Genomic DNA, 17,534 nt, shown 5'->3' with positions numbered 1-17,534 from the left:
ATTGAATCTGTATATTGCTTTTGGTAGGATGGTCATTTTAATAATGTTAATTCCTCCAATCCATGAGCAGAGGATGTCTTTCCATTTCTTTGTATCTTCTATTTCTTTTAACAGTGTTTTGTAATTTTCTTTGTATGGGTCTTTCACATCTTTTGTTAGGTTTATTCCCAAGTATTTGATTTTTTTTGTTTGTTTCGATTATAAAAGGGATGATTTTCTTGATTTCTTCTTCAGATTGATTGTGTATAGGAAAACTACTGATTTTTGCGTGTTGATTTTTGTGTCCTGCTACTTTACTGAACTGGTTGATAATTTTGAGTTTTTCTGTGGAGTTTTTAGGGTTTTTCTATGTATATTATCATATTGTCTGCAAATAGTGATAGTTTTACTTCTTCTTTCCCTATCTGGATTCCTTGTATGTCTTTCTCTTGTCTTATTGCCCTGGCTAGGACCTCCAGTATTATATTGAAGAGCAGTGGTGAGAGAGGACATCCTTTTCTTGTTCCTGATCTTAAAGGAAAGGTCTTCAGCTTTTCACCTTTGAGAATAATATTGGTGGTGGGTTCGTCGTATATGGCTTTTATCATGTTAAGGTATGTTCCTTCTATCCTGAGAATTTCAAGGGCCTTCATCATAAATGGATGTTGGACTTTGTTGAATGCTTTCTCAGTATCTACTGATATGATCATTTGGTTTTTATTTTTCTTTTTGTTGATGTGTTGAATTACACTGATCGATTTTCATATGTTGAACCATCCTTGTGCCCCTGGGATGAATCCCACTTGATCATGGTATATTATCCTTTTGATGCTTTGTTGGATTCTGTTGGCAAGAACTTTGTTGAGGATTTTTGCATCAGTGTTCATTAGGGAGATCGGCCTGTAATTTTCTTTTTTTGTGCTGTCTTTGTTTGGTTTGGCATTAGTCTAATGTTGGCTTCGTAGAACATATTTGGTAATATTCCTTCTTTTTCAATTTTTTGAAAGAGTTTGTGTAGGATAGGCACTAATTCACTGCTGAATGTTTGGTAGAATTCATTTGTGAAGCCATCTGGACCTGGGCTTTTGTGTTTGGGGAGTGCTTTGATTACTGCCTAAATTTCACTGATTGTATTTGGTCTGTTTAGGTGTTCTATATCTTCTTTGTCCAGCTTTGGATGATTATATCATTCTAGGAATTTGTCCATCTCTTCTAGGTTGTTGAATTTATTTGCATATAAGTGTTCATAGTAATCTCTGATTATTCTTTTGATTCCTACTGAGTCTGTTGTGATTTCTCCTCTTCTATTTATAATCCTATTTATATGTGTTTTCTCTCGTTTTTTTCTTTGTGAGCCTGGCTAGAGGTTTGTCTATTTTATTATAAACAGAATTTCTTATATCAAATGTAAAAGCCCTTTTCAGAAATTAAAGTACTATTTGTATGTTGTTTAGCTTCTAAGCTTTTAGGGCTTCCCCGGTGGTGCAGTGGTTGAGCACTGGGCTGAGAAGCTGCCTGCAGCCTCTGCAGTGCCAGTTCGATCTCTGGCCGCCGGCAAGGGTCCCACATGGTGCACAGACCTCTCCTGCCACGCCCTCTGCTCCCCTCAGCAGTGTACTTTGTCAGTCTGCCTGTTCTGCTCCCCACTCTGGCTCTGGTGAATTCTCTCATGCACTTCCGACTGTACCCAGTGCTTGCACGTATAAATAAATAAATAAATAATCCCCCCCCCCCAAAAAAAAACCTACAGATCTGGGTTTCCTTTAAAAAAATCTTTTTTAAACATTTACTTTATCAAGCATGATTATATATTGAATAATACTTCTATCATATTTACTTGCCTGACAGGAAAAATACTAATAAAATGCTGTGGATTCATTATGAGTCATCTTTTGTTCAAAAAATTTTTTTTTCTTATTTTGGAAAGAGTTACAGTTTATAAAATGAAATCTAGATGTATTAATACTAGTAACGATCATTTAAGTGAAGAGATTTGGGGGCATTTTAATACATTAATCTAGAGTGTTTTCATTTTGAAAGCTTAAACATTAATAATAAATATAACTTAATCAGAGAAGATGAGACTATTTAAAAGACTCCTATTTGTTGAAATACTCCTAAGGTTTTGATAAATAAAATTAAGTAAAAGTTATATCAAGGAGGAATGGGAACAAGAATAGACAGGAGCTTCAACCTAGTTGAATTTGGGGTTTATTTTGAGAGAATTTGATAAAATAATCTAGTTTATGGATAGTGAGAGTAGTAATAAGAGCACATTGAGTGTCTGCAAAGTACCAGGAACTTTCATTATATGAACATTATCTCTCAGTTTTCATAGGAGTTATATGAGGTGTTTTTTAAATCCTTTTTTACATTCAGGAAATTAGGCACAGAAATAATTTGTTCAGGATACTATACACATTGTATGGGGGAAAGGAGGAACATTTTTAAAAGCTGTGAAGAGTTTTATTATTTTTTATTTTTTTTTTTTATAAATTTTATTGTTATATTCCCCATACAATTGCAGCCCCCCATTCTGACCCCAATCCCTCCCCTCCCGCCCCCGCCCCCCTAAAAGTGTCTCTGGTTCATAGTTTTTTGTTGATTTTGATTTTCACTTTCTTATAGTTATTCATTTTCCTGGTCCCTTATTTAAGTTTTCTAGATTCCTGCTATGAGTGAGACCATCCGGTATTTTTCTTTTTCTTTTTGGCTTATTTCGCTGAGCATGATCCCTTCCAGCGCCATCCATGTTGCAGCAAATTGCATGTGTTTATCTTTTTTGAATGCTGAGTAATATTCCATGGTATATATGTACCACATCTTCTTGATCCAGTCATCTATTTTTGGGCATTTGGGTTGTTTCCAAAGCTTAGCTATTGTAAACAGTGCTGCTATAAACATAGGGGTGCAGGTGTTCTTTGGAATTGATGTTTCCGTGTCCTTTGGGTAAATACCTAGGAGTGGAATTGCTGGATCATATGGAAGCTCTATGTTTAGTAGGTCCAGAAATCTCCACACATCTTTCCACAGTGGTTGGACCAGTTTGCACTCCCACCAACAGTGCAGAAGAGTTCCTTTTTCTCCACACCCTCGCCAACATTTGTTGTTGCTAGTTTTTTTAATATGTGCCATTCTCACTGGTGTAAGATGGTATCTCATGGTAGTTTTGATTTGCATTTCCCTGATGACAAGTGATGTTGAACATTTTTTCATATGCCTGTTGGCCATTTGCATTTCCTCTTCAGAGAAGTTTCTTTTAAGCTCTTCTGCCCATTTTTTGACTGGATTATTTTCTTTGTTGTTGTTGAGTCTCATCAGCTCTTTGCAGATTTTTGTGATCAGTCCTTTATCATTAGTGTTGGGTGCAAAAATGTTCTCCCAGTTGGTGGGGTTTCTCTTTGTTTTTGTTATTGTCTCTTTTGCTGTGCAAAAGCTCTTTAATTTGATGTAGTCCCAGCTGTTTATCTTTGCCTTCACTATCACTGCTTTGGGTGATGTGTCTGTAAAGATGTCTTTGATGTGCAAATCACGTAGTGTTTCGCCTATATTTCCTTCTATATATTTTATGGTTTCAGGTCTTATGTCTAGTTCTTTAATCCATTTTGAGTTGATTTTTGTGTATGGTGTGAGGTGGTGGTCAAGCTTCATTCTTTTGCATGTAGCGACCCAGTTTTCCCAGCACCATTTATTGAACAAACTTTCTTTGCTCCAATGCATATTCTTTGCTCCTTTGTCAAAGATTAGTTGACCATAAATCTGTGGGTTTATTTCTGGATTTTCTATTCGATTCCATTGGTCTGTATGTCTGTTCTTGTTCCAATACCATGCAGTTTTGATGATTATGGCTTTGTAGTATAGTTTGACGTCTGGGAGTCTGATGCCTCCATTCCCTTCTTTTTTTTTCAGGAGAGCTTTGGCTATTCGGGGTTTTTTGTGATTCCATATGAATTTCATCAATAATTGTTCTATTTCTTTGAAGAATGACATTGAAATTTTGATTGGAATAGCATTGAATCTGTATATTGCTTTTGGAAGGATGGCCATTTTAATAATGTTTATTCTTCCAATCCATGAGCAGGGGATGTCTCTCCATTTCTTTGTGTCTTCTTCTATTTCTTTTAACAGTATTTTATAGTTTTCTTTGTATAGGTCCTTTACCTCTTTTGTTAGATTTATTCCCAAATATTTGATTTTTTTTGTTTCAATAACAAAAGGGATGGTCTTTTTGATTTCTTCTTCTTCAGATTTATTGTTTGTGTATAGGAAGGCTACTGACTTTTGCGTGTTGATTTTGTATCCTGCCACTTTACTGAACTGATTGATGAGTTGAATTAGCTTTTCTGTGGAGTTTTTGGGGTTCTCTATGTATAATATCATATCGTCTGCAAATAGTGATAGTTTGACTTCTTCTTTTCCTATTTGGATTCCTTGGATGTCTTTCTCTTGTCTTATTGCCCTGGCTAGGACTAGCTGTGAAGAGTTTTAAAAGAAGAGTTTTGTTCTAGTGCTATAAATAATGAGAAGCCACTTCTGTTACCTGAGCAGAGGACTGATATGATCCCCTCCTGAAGGGGATTTTAGGAAAATTATTTAGTATTAGGAGTTGGATGAAAGAGAGAATCCAAGAAAAAGCCAAGGTATCTGGTTGGGTATATTGTTATGATGAGCATGAAATCAAAAGTAAATCTGCAGTGTAAGGGGTTAAGACGCAGGACTGTGAAGCTATCCGCAGCCACTGCAGCACAAGTTTGATTCGTGGCCTGGGAAGTGATACACATGGCGCAGCAGACCTCTCCTGACTTGCCCACTGCTCCCCTCAGCAGTGTATTTCAGACAATCCATCTGTTCTGTTCCCCACTCTGTCTCTGGTGAATCCTCTCACCCTCCCGCACCTCTGGCCTGTACCTCAGTTCTTGTATGCATAAATAAATAAATCTTTAAAAAAAAAAATGTAAAGCTAGAGTGGGTAAGAATAGTTAAAGCTCTTAAAGGGTACAGTAGAGAATTGGCAAAAATAACTTAGTTTGGTACATAATGAATTTTATGTGATGACTAGGTACAAATGGTTGAGAGCAGAGTGTGAAATTAGGGTTAGTAATGCAAATTTAATATACAAAATCATGAAAGGGAGTGAGTTTTCCTTGTAGCTATAGAGTAAGAACAAAAAGTTTCTGAGATACTTAAAATACATTATGTTTGGTAATATTGCTAATGTTGTTAGGCATGTTTATTTTCCAAAAGCAGTAGGGTTCCATGACATGTACACTCTTAAGACTTCTCAAATATCTTTCCCCTTCTTCCCTGCCATTAGCTGCTAGTTAAAATTTTGAAGATGGAGTGGTGTGAATGTCCCAAGATTTGTATATATAAATTTACCTTTGTCTTCCTTTAATTTAGATCAGTGGGTCTCAAATTCGACTATGTGATGTCTATAAGTAATACTACATTAAGTGTATATTTTGATGGATTTCAAAAGTTAATTTTGACCATTTTGGATTTTTAAAAATTTTGTGAACCTGAAGTTAATCCCCACAAATAATGTTAAATGTATTTCTTTTTATTTGAGTTATTCTGCCACTATCTTCTTTTTTGTTTAAAGATTTTTATATATTTATATATGCATATAAGAGCTAGGGTACAGGCCAGAAGTGTTAGGGGGGTGAGAGGATTCACCAGAGACAGAATAGGGAGCAGAACAGGCGAATCTACTGAAATACACTGCTGAGGAGAGCAGTGGTTGAGACAGGAGAGATCTGCTGCGCCATGTGGGTCACCTCCCAGGCAGGCGGGGGAATTGAACTCGCGCTGCAGTGGCTGGCAATAGCTTGATAGCGCTGTCTTTAACCCCTGCACCACCTGGGAGGCCCCATTCTGCCACCGTCTTCTTAATGAGATTCACTTCATTCAATTAAAGTAATTGAATAGGGACTGGTGGTGCAGGGGTTAAAGTTTCTCAGTACTATCAAGCTGTCACCATTGACTGCTGCATGAGTTCAGTCCTCTGCCAGAGAGCTTAACCCATATAGCACAGCAGACCCCTCCTGTCTCTCCTGCTGCTCCCCTCAGCAGTGTATTTTGGTAGCTCTGCCTGTTCTGCTCCTCATTCTATCTCTGGTGACTCCTCTCACCCTCTACACCTCTGGCCTACACTCTGGTTCTTGTATGCATAAATAAATAAATCTTTTCAAAAAATTGTTACTTTGACCAACTGGGATTTTTATAACAATACAGAAATAGATACGCTATTATAACATAGTTTTTAAACATAATGGTTTACTAGTCCTCACCCTCTAAACTGCATACTAATTTCCATGTTCATTTGTTCATATAGCTGTTAAAATGTAAGTAGTGCCGGGAACATGGGCCTTCCTCTTAATTGAACTCTGCACAATGTGTTGATATGTTATGATGAGGTACAATCTTAATGTGAATATCTATGCACAAGCCTGAATTCAAAACTACACTTGTTCTGAGTGCCAGAATTATTAGTAAAATATTTACAAAAACTTCTTCATCTTTGTCAACAGATGACAGAAAAAGCTATGTTCCAAGATCTATATAGTATTAAAAAGGATCAGTCAGGGCACTTAACATGTTAAAATTCCATATATAACATTTGTGAGTGTGTGTCATTGATATGTTTGTGTGTTTATAAGTTCTTTATTTTTATATTATAATCAAATGTTTATAGAATCTCTGATTTGCCCCTTCTAAATCCTTGTTGTTGCGAAATTATTTGGGAAAGTACACATCTGGCCTATTAAATTTAGAATTTTCTTTAATCATGACTTGTAGAGGGCCTCCCTCGTGGTGCATGGGGTTTCATCTCAGCACTATGAAGCTCTGCATGAGTTCTATCCCTGGCCAGGGAGCTGACCCACATGGCACAGCAGACCCCTCCTGTTTCCCCCGCTGCTCCCCTCAGCAGTATATTTCAGTAGATCCACCTGTTGTGTTCCCCATTCCGTCTCTGTGGAATCCTCTCCAATCCACCCCCCACACACACACCTCTGGCCTACACCCCAGTTATTGTATGCATAAATAAATAAAAATCTTTTTAAAAAAACTGTTTCCTTCTGGAATGCCATATTTAATATTGGTGGTGTTATTAGAAAACAACTTCACAATCTAGAGAAGGTCTAAATTCCCTAAAATAACATGGAAATGCTTGTTATGGTATTTCTGTATTTCTTTATAACAAACCATGATAAAAATATGGTTTCTTTCAGTTGGCCCATCAAACCTCAATATTCAGGGATGTACTGAAAGCATCCACATGAAAAAACAACAGTCAACAAGTCTGGAATTAAATGAGGAAATTAGATCAGACTATGAATTTATTATTTATTGAAGTGTACGGGATTAGTGATTAGGGATTCATATAAATTCAGTCTGTTTCAGACTATGAATTTATTATTTATTGAAGTGTACGGGATTAGTGATTAGGGATTCATATAAATTCAGTCTGTAAAGGATTTTATCAGTGGTTCTTAAAATTTAAGCAGTAAAAGCGACTACTAATTTCTAAAATAAAATAACCTTTAATGTATATTTATTTGAATGGGAAAAAATTTACATGTGCGTTTTCTAGTTTTCTGTTATTATAGAGCTATGGGTGACTTTTCTAATAAGATTGAATTATTTAATAGGTAAAAGTTTTAATTATAAGTATCCAACAGTATAAAAAATACAGAACAGATTTATAGATTTCTAATATATTAATACAAAGTGCATGGCTGCATACAGTATATCCTATAGGCAAAGAGAGGTGGAAGGTGAAAAAAAATTGTAGTTGAGGTCTGGTAATAAATACAGAAGTAGAGGTGATCCATCTTATAGTACATTCTACCATCAATGCTATTGCCAAAATATACCCCCACAGCTGCAGAAAAGCCAACACAACCACCCACAGTGGGTGAATTCTTTTAATTTGTTTTTTATTTTTTTACAACATTGTTCATTTTTAAACAATATTTGTTCTCCCCCACCTCCACCTCAGGTGTAGTCCCCATAGAATTTCCTTCACCAATGCACCTGTGCACCATCACCATAGTCCTCCCCCACAGTGGGTGACTTTTAAATGTTATATACTAAAGCTGTGTTATGTGAGGTTTTATCAAAGATGCTTTTTCAAATGTGGAAAATAATTTTTTTAGGAAATGGAGTTGCCAGAAACCAGGTATTTCTTGCAAATATATTTTATGCAGTATTATTTCTGTTTAAATTACCCATTTTACTTAAAAATTGATATAAAATGAAACAGGCTTTAGAACTTCATTTTCACTTCAAAATAACTGTTGCTAAAATTTATCTTTATAGAGAAATTAGCTCATATTCCAAGTATAAGCCCTCTCCCCCACACACACGCACGCACATACACAAACACACTTTTCTGGGTATTACATTAATTCCTGTCTTCTGACAAACTTCTAACAAGATGTGTTAGGAGTTAAGGAAATAATAGCATTATAAAAGCAGTTATGTATTTCTACTTTCTTTGATGTCCAAACATGTGAATGATTATATTTACATGTTTTTATGTGTATGTGTTGTCATGTAAATTGTATGAATAATAGTGCCAATTTCCTTTCGTGGCACTGACAATTTAGTGTTGCATGTTATTTCTGAGTGGTATTGGTTGCCTGTAAATACTTGTATGTACATAACAAGTCTTGTGAATTTTGCATGCTACACTAATCTCTGTTAAATCTGTCCCCTCTTTATTCAGAACATGCTGTCAAGGTCCTTTAATTCCAATTTTACCACTGTAAGCAGCTTTCACTATGGCAGCTCTAGGGATCTGCATGGCAGCCAAGGCAGTCTTGCCTTGAGTGTTGCAGACGGAAGAGGTTCTGGTGGGCACATTTTTCGAGTGAGTACCTGTAGTGACCACTACTTTTAGTCATAGAACAGGGGGGAACCCCAACTTTTATTGTTAACATTTTCAAAAAAAAAAAAAACCATTTTTACTGTGGATTTGATAATTTTGTTTACCTTCCAGTTCCTCCATGGCTTAGTTCTAAACTTGGGTCTAAAACTTTCTGCAAAGCTGATTTAGTCTTCATCTCCTTTAGTTTCTCAAGCAATAATAGTAACTGCCTGAGAAGCTTTGTAAATATTACCATCATTTGCAACACTTCAGTGTTAAAATTAACTTGCTCTCCCTAACTCAGGGTTTTGAGACTGGGCTATACATGATACTCAGATGGGTTATAGGGAAGGGTAATTTTCTCTTGGCAAATAAGAAACTCTACCTGGAACTAAGTTTCATCATAATTCACTGAATCTGATTAAATGTGAAGCTGGAGAGGCTGTAGTAAGTACCAGTGAAAAAGCAAAGCCCAGATCTTTTATTAAGTACATTTCCATGTAGTTGTTAGTAGTGGTCATTTTTCCTTTGGTAGTCATTATTCCTGTAATGACAATTAAGTGTAGGAAATAAGAATGGCAGAGGAGAGAGAGCAAAACAACTCTGGCATGGCTGTTTTAAGGTTTTTCTCTCTATAACTTGAGGTGGTAGCATGGCATCTAAACAAATATTTTTCTTCCCCCCCTCTACTTTCATCCCTAAAAGACCTTTTTCTCCCTTCATAACCTTATTTTTACCCCTCCCAGTAATTTTATTTCCATATTGATTTTTACTTTCTGGGTCCTTTGCTGTTCCCTGAGCCTCTCCACATCTCTCCCTACCCACTTTTTAATATACTCCTGACTCAGCTTTATTGTGTTCTAGGGAAGGAGAAATCTGGAATTCTCTTTGGCCTGGCTGTGCCATACCTTCCTTACTCTGCCTTCTGTTGCCTGCCACTATTTGGTTTCTATGCTGTATTAAAGTGGCAGCGATCATTTTGTAACTTAGCATTTTGAAAGAGAGGATGATGACTTAAACTCTATATTTCTGGCATCATTCCAGCTGAAGCCACAAAGTAAAGACTAGGGTCTTTCATTAGCTCAGGGTTAAACTTTGTAGTCATCTAGAACAATTATTCATTCCCACATTCTTGTATAGTAATATTTTTTTGCTTGTTAAAGTCTAGATAAACATACTTGTATTCAGGCTTAACGTTTGAACTTCAAACTGAGCAGAATCATTTATTAGACATTCTGAATGCCCATCTCAAAAAGGGAAAAGAGAAAAAGTATTTATTCATTGCCTAAATACACACAATTGGATCAAATCACATCTAAAATTGCTAAGCCATGGTTTGAATTTGTAACTAACTGCACATGATACGTCTGATGCAGGTAGTTTCTAAGATTAAATTATGTACCTTTAAGTTTATATGGATCCTGTGGTATATCACAGTGAAGTAAATTTCAGATTATTTTTCAGCATGATGGTATTGTTTACATATCTACATTGCAAGCCATGCTGTTTTGAAAGTAACAATAGTGCTATTTATTACATTTTCTTGAGTTTTCTAAAATATAGCTAGTTTAGAACTAAAATTTAAAATATAGTTTTAGAACGAAATTAAATGAAATATATAGATCTCTTACTTCCCAGCATGTTTATAAGGAATATTCAGATAATAAAAGATTTTGAGTGTGTTTTCTTTTTAACATTATTGATATGGTAAACTATAAAATGATACACTCTAGTTAAATTTAAAAGTATTACTAACCAATATACTTTTGAAATATTAAGCTAATGTTAGTATGATAGTATTAAGATAAAGCAGTTTTAAAGATTATTGGTATTGCTCATCGTTAAAAAGAAATTTCTGGGTGATAATATGCTATTAAAAGAATACCAATTAGTTGTTTGTTTTTAACCAAAAAACTATGTAGTGTTCAATGGGAGTATATTTTAGTTGCTGTTGGGATTTAGTACCCCTGACTTTGATTAATAACTACATTTGCTCAAAATGTTAGAAGTTATGTATTAATGTAAGTAAAAGCATTCTAAAGAAATAACAGCATACATTGTTATATACTTTTCACACATTATAAGAACAAACATTTGGCTATGGTACAAACACAGTTAAAGGTACTACTTTCCTCAATTTTATTGATATATAATTGAAACATAATATTGTATTAGTCTAGGTTTATATCATAATTTATATCTAGATTATATCATAATCATTTGATTATATGTATATATTATGAAATGATTATCACAATAAGTTTAGTGACGATCCATCATGAAAGTACTAATGTTGATGGTAGTTAATGGTAACATTTGATTTGGCTCTTCATTTTTCTGTTATCTGACAATATATTTCCCTAATCTTCTCTCAAGTGTCATCATCATTTTGGTTTCACATCTTAAAGATCATTATTTGTTTACTTTTTATTTCCTCATTTGAAGCATCCTCAGACATCCTGTCCAGGAGATCCTTGTCAAGATGATATATTCATTTCAGGACAGCAGAACTACTCTTCAGCTACACTTAGTCACAAAGAGGTTCCTTCAGACAGCTCGATGAAAGTAGGTGCTCAGGAAATAAATAAAGTAGTATCTGAGAGCTCACTACAGTTTCTAATTTTTAAACTAAAAATATCATGGGCTTCAACATTGAAAATACTTTCTAAATGACATCTCCCTCTTGGATAATAGCTTTTTAATAATTAAGAAATATTAAGTACAGTTTAACTCTTGTTTTCTTTCTCATCAATTTAGTCTATGATTTTTTTTCCCCATACCAGAAAATAACTTTATTATTGGTTTTGGATTTCTATAGTATCACCTATTTATTTTATCACTTGAATTAGAGGATTTTTGGCATTAGATGAACCTGTCTTAAGTTCTACAATTGAAGATGTTAAGGCACTTAAAAATACAACTAGAAATTACCTTGAAGGCTTGTATATGGTTTTATAAATGAAGCATCTCTCCTTTAGATATTACTTCTGTCACCAGTGCAGAAAGATAATTCTTTTCATTACTATTCTTTCTCAGAACTAATTCCATACCACTGGTAGAACTAAATATAATTATGAAGTAGAATTATATATTTTATAAACTTAATAATTGTTCTTGAGAGGAGGGACCCAACCACATAAGTTCACATAAAACTTTTTATTTTAACCTTATGTTTTTCTTTTAACTAAATCTGCTGACTTTTTTATTTTCTCCTTAATATCTATTTTGTGATTTAGGTTACTGAGTTTATTTTATGCTTTTTATTTTCCTGAGCCATATGCTAGTCATAACTTAATGTATTCCATGAATGTATTTAACATTGATGTAGAATGTCAGGCACAGCGAAGTGTCTAGGTGTTAGGGAGTCTTAAGGATGGATTAGAAATAATTCGCGAATTCTACCCAGGAGAAAGGTATGATAGCTGTATATTGGAATAAATGGTATAAATATGAAGAAAAGCAAGTACTATTACAGAGAAGTCATAAAATAACAACACAACCATTTAAGTACTCCCGGTCAGAGGAATTGCTTCAAATCTACAGTGATCAAGTTGTAACCATTCATAAATTATAATAAAAAAAGATACAGGAATAATACAGTAACCTCATTCTTATTCTTTCCTAATAATGTAAGATTCATCATAGAGTAATAATCATCTTTGTACCCTGTCATGAAACACCTCCCATGTCTGTCCATAGCCTCTAGAATAATACAATGAAAAAAAAATGTCTTTACTAAGTAAACATCTTCCTCACCAAAGCCAAACTTTGCATCTTTTATGAAGGTTTACATGAGATGAACATTTAATGATTACCTGAATTTTCCCCAAACTTCTCTGCTTTTGGATAATTTTAGGAAAATGGGACCCAAATACTTCCCTCATAATTGTTCCTACAATTTCCATCCAGTTGAGGTCACCTTCTTAGTAATAATCAACAATGAAGTTTTAAATGATTGAATTGCTTAAATATTTCTTCTGAAAAATCTTCAAATATTTGTAATGTAAATATGTGAACTCATTTTTCATCTAGATTTCCCACACGACAAAAGTAAGCTATTAGTCACATTTCCACAAAGGTGATATTGAGTCTAAAATTCAATCCCTAAAAATAAGAGCATTAAACCAAAGTAATTCTTTAGCAACCACAATATAATAATCTCTGGTGTTTTATTAGCTAGTGAAAAGTAGAACAGAAGTCAGGGTTTAATTTTTTGATTAATATTGTATGGGATTTGTATTTAGAGTTTAAAAATTACTGATGCATACTGGGAATAAATCAGTTTTAGGCTTCTTAATTCTAGAAAGAAAGGTAGAAAATTAAACTCAGATTAGGAAAAAATTCTAACATAATATTTAACTGCTTTCGTTCTAAAGAAAAACATCAGCAAATGCATCTTTTGTGGGTATGCGTAACATGAGAAAATATACCATTTAATGAAATTAAATTTTAAAAATTTGGCATGAATACCATTTTAACATTTGGTTTCTGAAGAAATTATATCTATCAGGGAAGCAAATAATTTTAAATACATATATGATTTACTGTTTTTTTTTTTTTTTCTTTTCTGTGGGACTCTCACTGGTGGCCAGGGATCGAACTGGTGCCGCAGAGGCTGCAGGCAGCCTCGCAACCTAGCGCTCAACCGCTGCGCCTCCAGGGGAAGCCCTATATGATTTACTTTTATTTGAAAGTTTTGAAGACTGATTCTGTCAACAAAAGACATAAATTTAGACTAAAGAGATTACTGATAGCTTTTTTTTCTTTTAGAAGTATAAAATTAGGGAAAAAATAGTATTGGTGACGTTATATTGTATGATTGAGATTGTTAAACTCTAATGCTTTTAGGGAAATCCAAATATTTGTGATAACACATTGTTACTGGTCATTTTAAGACACTTCATGTTTTTCTTAGATGCCTTTGAGTAATGGACAGATGGCCCAGCCTCTCAGGCCTCAGGCAAATTATAGTCAAATACATCACCCCCTTCCTCAGGCATCTGTGGCAAGGCATCCCTCTAGAGAACAACTAATTGATTACTTGATGCTGAAGGTGGCCCACCAGCCTCCATATACACAGCCCCATTGTTCTCCTAGACCAGGCCATGAACTGGCAAGGCATGAGGTAAGAATAATCAAGAATATTTGAAATATGAGACTAATGAATTTTAGGTTATTATCAGCAATAAATCCATAGAACTTTAACATAGTTTTTACCATTTTGTTTAGAAGTTTGGTTTCATGTTAAGTTTATAAGGTGTTAAACTTTGTGGTTTAGCTTAACTCTGTTCCCCCCTCCACCCCTTACCCACCAGTCCTGATTAATCCTAATTAATAGGATTTAGTCATTTGGGACATGATCTTGTTTTCTAAGGTGGTTGTTTTTCTAAAACTCATTGATACATTACTAGTAATCAGACCTCCTTCATGGATAGACTTAATAGAATATGAGTCATAGACCATTAAACTGACTGGCTGTTATGATTTGCTATTGTTATTTTACATGCAGTTTTTGAAATTTGACTATAGACTCCAAAGTACTTTGAGAATCAAATCTTAAAAAGTATTTTAAAAGTCACCAGAAATACATTTACATATTTTGTAAATATATATTACTGATGAAATAACATTAGAAATTTAGGTAGAGAATAACTCATTTTAGGTGAGTGAGTCCCTAGGAAAAGGGTAATATTTTGTAACAAAATTTCAATTCTTGCATCCTTTCTATAACTTGGTTAAAAAAAAATATTATCAGTTGATCATTAATACCAACTCCTGGAAGCATATAAACAGATTCAAGAAGGAGTTAATATTAAACAACCACCCAGAGATCTTTTAGATATCTTATGAAAACACTGAATAGAGATACTGTGTGATTTAGATATATCACAAATGAAAATTGATAATAAAAATACATGTCTTGTGTGTATACTGTCATTAAAATCCATATCTAAAAAGTATAATGGTGATCAACCTTAATCAGTTGCCTGTCCTTATAAGACAAAGATTAAGTTAGGAGCTTTACTTTATAATACCAGCTGTGTCTTTAACTCACTAACTAATTAACATTTTATGTTAATAGTTTCACTTCATCTGCTTGAATATTTATCTTAGATGTAGTTTTATTTTGTGTGCTTGAATTTAATTCAGCAATAGTCTAAAAAGAGTATTACTATATTGTAGTTTTTTCTGAGATAGCAATAATTGTTTATTTTATTTTCATATATTAACTCAGATTCGAGTGAGGATTGAAAAAGATCCAGAACTTGGGTTTAGCATATCAGGAGGTGTTGGGGGTAGAGGAAATCCATTCAGACCTGATGATGATGTGAGTTTTTGTTTATATATCCTTGAAATATCCATAAAGTTTTTCTTTTCTAATTTAATACCTGTTAAATATAAGTAAAAATCTAAGTTATTTATATAAATCTAGATAGATTAACACCTTTATGATTTCTTTCTAAATGATTTTTTTGTTTTGAAATGTGATCAAATTAATTGAGGATAAATTTAACCAAAAATGTGCATGTTCATATTATGAAGTTATGCTAATTTTCTATTGAGGTAACTTTTTCACTTGAATGGAAATCTGTATATTCAGGTCCGATTACTGGTGACAGAAACAACATTTGGGTTGTCACAGTGTTATTCAGAGAAGACAGAGAATTTTACCACAATTCAAATAATTACCTACTGTGAAAGAGATGCTTTCTCTTTGGTATTCTGTTATTTATGTATACTGTTTTTCATTAAATAATTATTTTTTGTTGTTGTTGTTTAAGGGTATATTTGTAACAAGGGTACAACCTGAAGGACCAGCATCAAAGTTATTGCAACCAGGTGATAAAATTATTCAGGTAACTGAGCTATACCTTTTTTTGTAAAATTTTTCATATTATAATATCTGCCTCATTATCAAGAAAAAATTAAGGGGCTTCCCTGGTGGTGCAAGGGGTTAAGTTTTAGCACTATGAAGCTATCCACCGCCACTGCAGCACGAGTTCGATCCCCAGTCAGGGAGGTGACCCACATAGCGCAGCAGACCTCTCCTGTCTCGCCCGCTGCTCCCCTCAGCGGTGTAATTTCATCAGTCAGCCTGTTCTGTACCCCACTCAGTCTCTGGTGAGTTCTCTCACCTCCACACCTCTGGCTTGTACCCCAGTTCTTGTATGCATAAATAAATAAATCCTTTTTTTAAAAAAAAGGGAAAAATTAAGTGCCAGATTTGAAAATAAGCATTTTATGAAGTTTATCTTTAAATATCTGTGACTGAAAACTGGTCTTTCTAGAAAGAGACTATTCTCTAGTACTTTTGTAGTTTAAAATATTCCAACTGTGTACCTGGAAAATAATGCTGGCGTGTTTGAATAAATTTTTGATATATTATAGCATTTTTGGTTAAGTTCAGGAATGTTAACTATTTCAGGGAATCAGAATGCCCCTTTTTAGAGGCAACCTGTCATATCAGAAAGAGAAAACATTTCAAAGTCTGAGGAACCTCTTTATTTTCCCATGCTTCCTCCTTTTCTCTTTCTTTAGCTGCTCATTTTAACTAAATTTATTATGAGCACTGTCTTAGGAGAAAGACAAATCTGTCTGTCTCTCTCTCTCTACTTCCCACCCCCTTTCCTCCCACCCTCCCTCTCATGTCACATACACTCATTCATACAATTTTAATACACTCTTATTTTTCTAAACCATTTGGAATTTATTGTTTCAGTTCAGGGACTATCAACATAATACATTACTTTTCATGTCTGGGTTTTCTCTTCTCTAAAATGAGATGGTGAAAGAATCTTCTGTGTTACAAGAATTTCTAAGCATAATATTCTTGATCTAAATAGTGTTCTAATAGCTCCAAGGCAATGGAGAGACTAGGTTGTTCCTCTGCTAACCGTGCAACTTCGTGCCCTATGTTTCATACATACACATCATATCTGACATTCTTAAACAGTTATAGCAATTTGGGGTGCTATAAATGTGGGCAAGATAGAGGTTCCTACATCCTACTTTCAGAGATTTTATTTCTGTAGATGTTGGGTATAGTGCCCAGGAGTCTTTTGTTTAAATTGCTGAAATTAGTTATTTTTTGTCAGTTTTGTGGGCTATGTGGCAGAAATTTAAATGCACACATGCAAATAAATATGAAATATTTTTGTTAAAAGCATTTTTCTTTCTTCCAGGCTAATGGCTACAGTTTTATCAATATTGAACATGGACAAGCAGTGTCCTTGCTAAAAACTTTCCAGAACACAGTAGAACTCATCATTGTACGAGAGGTTTCCTCATAAGCATTGTGGACAAAAAGAGGGGGAAGACAGCAAGACGTATTGAAAGATACTGCAGGGGAAATTAATATTTTGACTATTTTTATATATAAAGAACTCAAAAAATTATGTTCAAATTTGTACATTAATGAAATTAACAGAACTTGTGGTTAGAGGGAAAGAACCACTGTACAGTATATAGGGGAGACTGTTGAATTCATACCATAACTTCTTGTTAGGTTTTTAAGCATAGCAATCAAGGCTACAAAAACAAATAGATGTTGTTTTTGTATAGATTGTAGGTTTATTTTTGGATTTCATACACATGACTGAAATCTGTGCAAGGCTCTAGTTAGCCTTGATTGTAGCCCAGAGACAGATGGCAGAGCTATCTATCTCATAGCTTTTATGCCCTT

At 34.2% G+C, this 17,534-nt stretch overlaps 1 protein-coding gene across 7 annotated transcripts in view; it reads left to right on the top strand.

Moving 5' to 3' along the window:
* Positions 1-17,142, top strand: part of ERBIN (erbb2 interacting protein) — a gene marked incomplete at both ends in the record, with an annotated part of 78,262 nt that extends 61,120 nt beyond the window's left edge. For 2 of the 7 annotated variants that reach the window (XM_084233355.1, XM_084233354.1), the window contains 4 exons: positions 13,767-13,976; positions 15,087-15,179; positions 15,634-15,708; positions 17,035-17,142. In XM_084233355.1, the coding sequence (XP_084089481.1) occupies positions 13,767-13,976; positions 15,087-15,179; positions 15,634-15,708; positions 17,035-17,142 (486 nt within the window). Of the gene's footprint in view, positions 1-8,710; positions 8,855-11,296; positions 11,417-13,766; positions 13,977-15,086; positions 15,180-15,633; positions 15,709-17,034 lie in introns of all 7 variants that reach the window. The other 5 variants (XM_084233358.1, XM_084233353.1, XM_084233352.1 and 2 more) reach the window with 5 other exon arrangements.
* Positions 17,143-17,534: the final 392 nt, after the last annotated feature.

The sequence above is a fragment of the Talpa europaea genome, assembly GCF_964194135.1.
Source record: "Talpa europaea genome assembly, chromosome: 5".
Lineage (NCBI taxonomy): Eukaryota > Metazoa > Chordata > Mammalia > Eulipotyphla > Talpidae > Talpa > Talpa europaea.
Note: the sequence above shows the minus strand (reverse complement) of the source record. Positions and strands in the feature narration are given on the sequence as shown.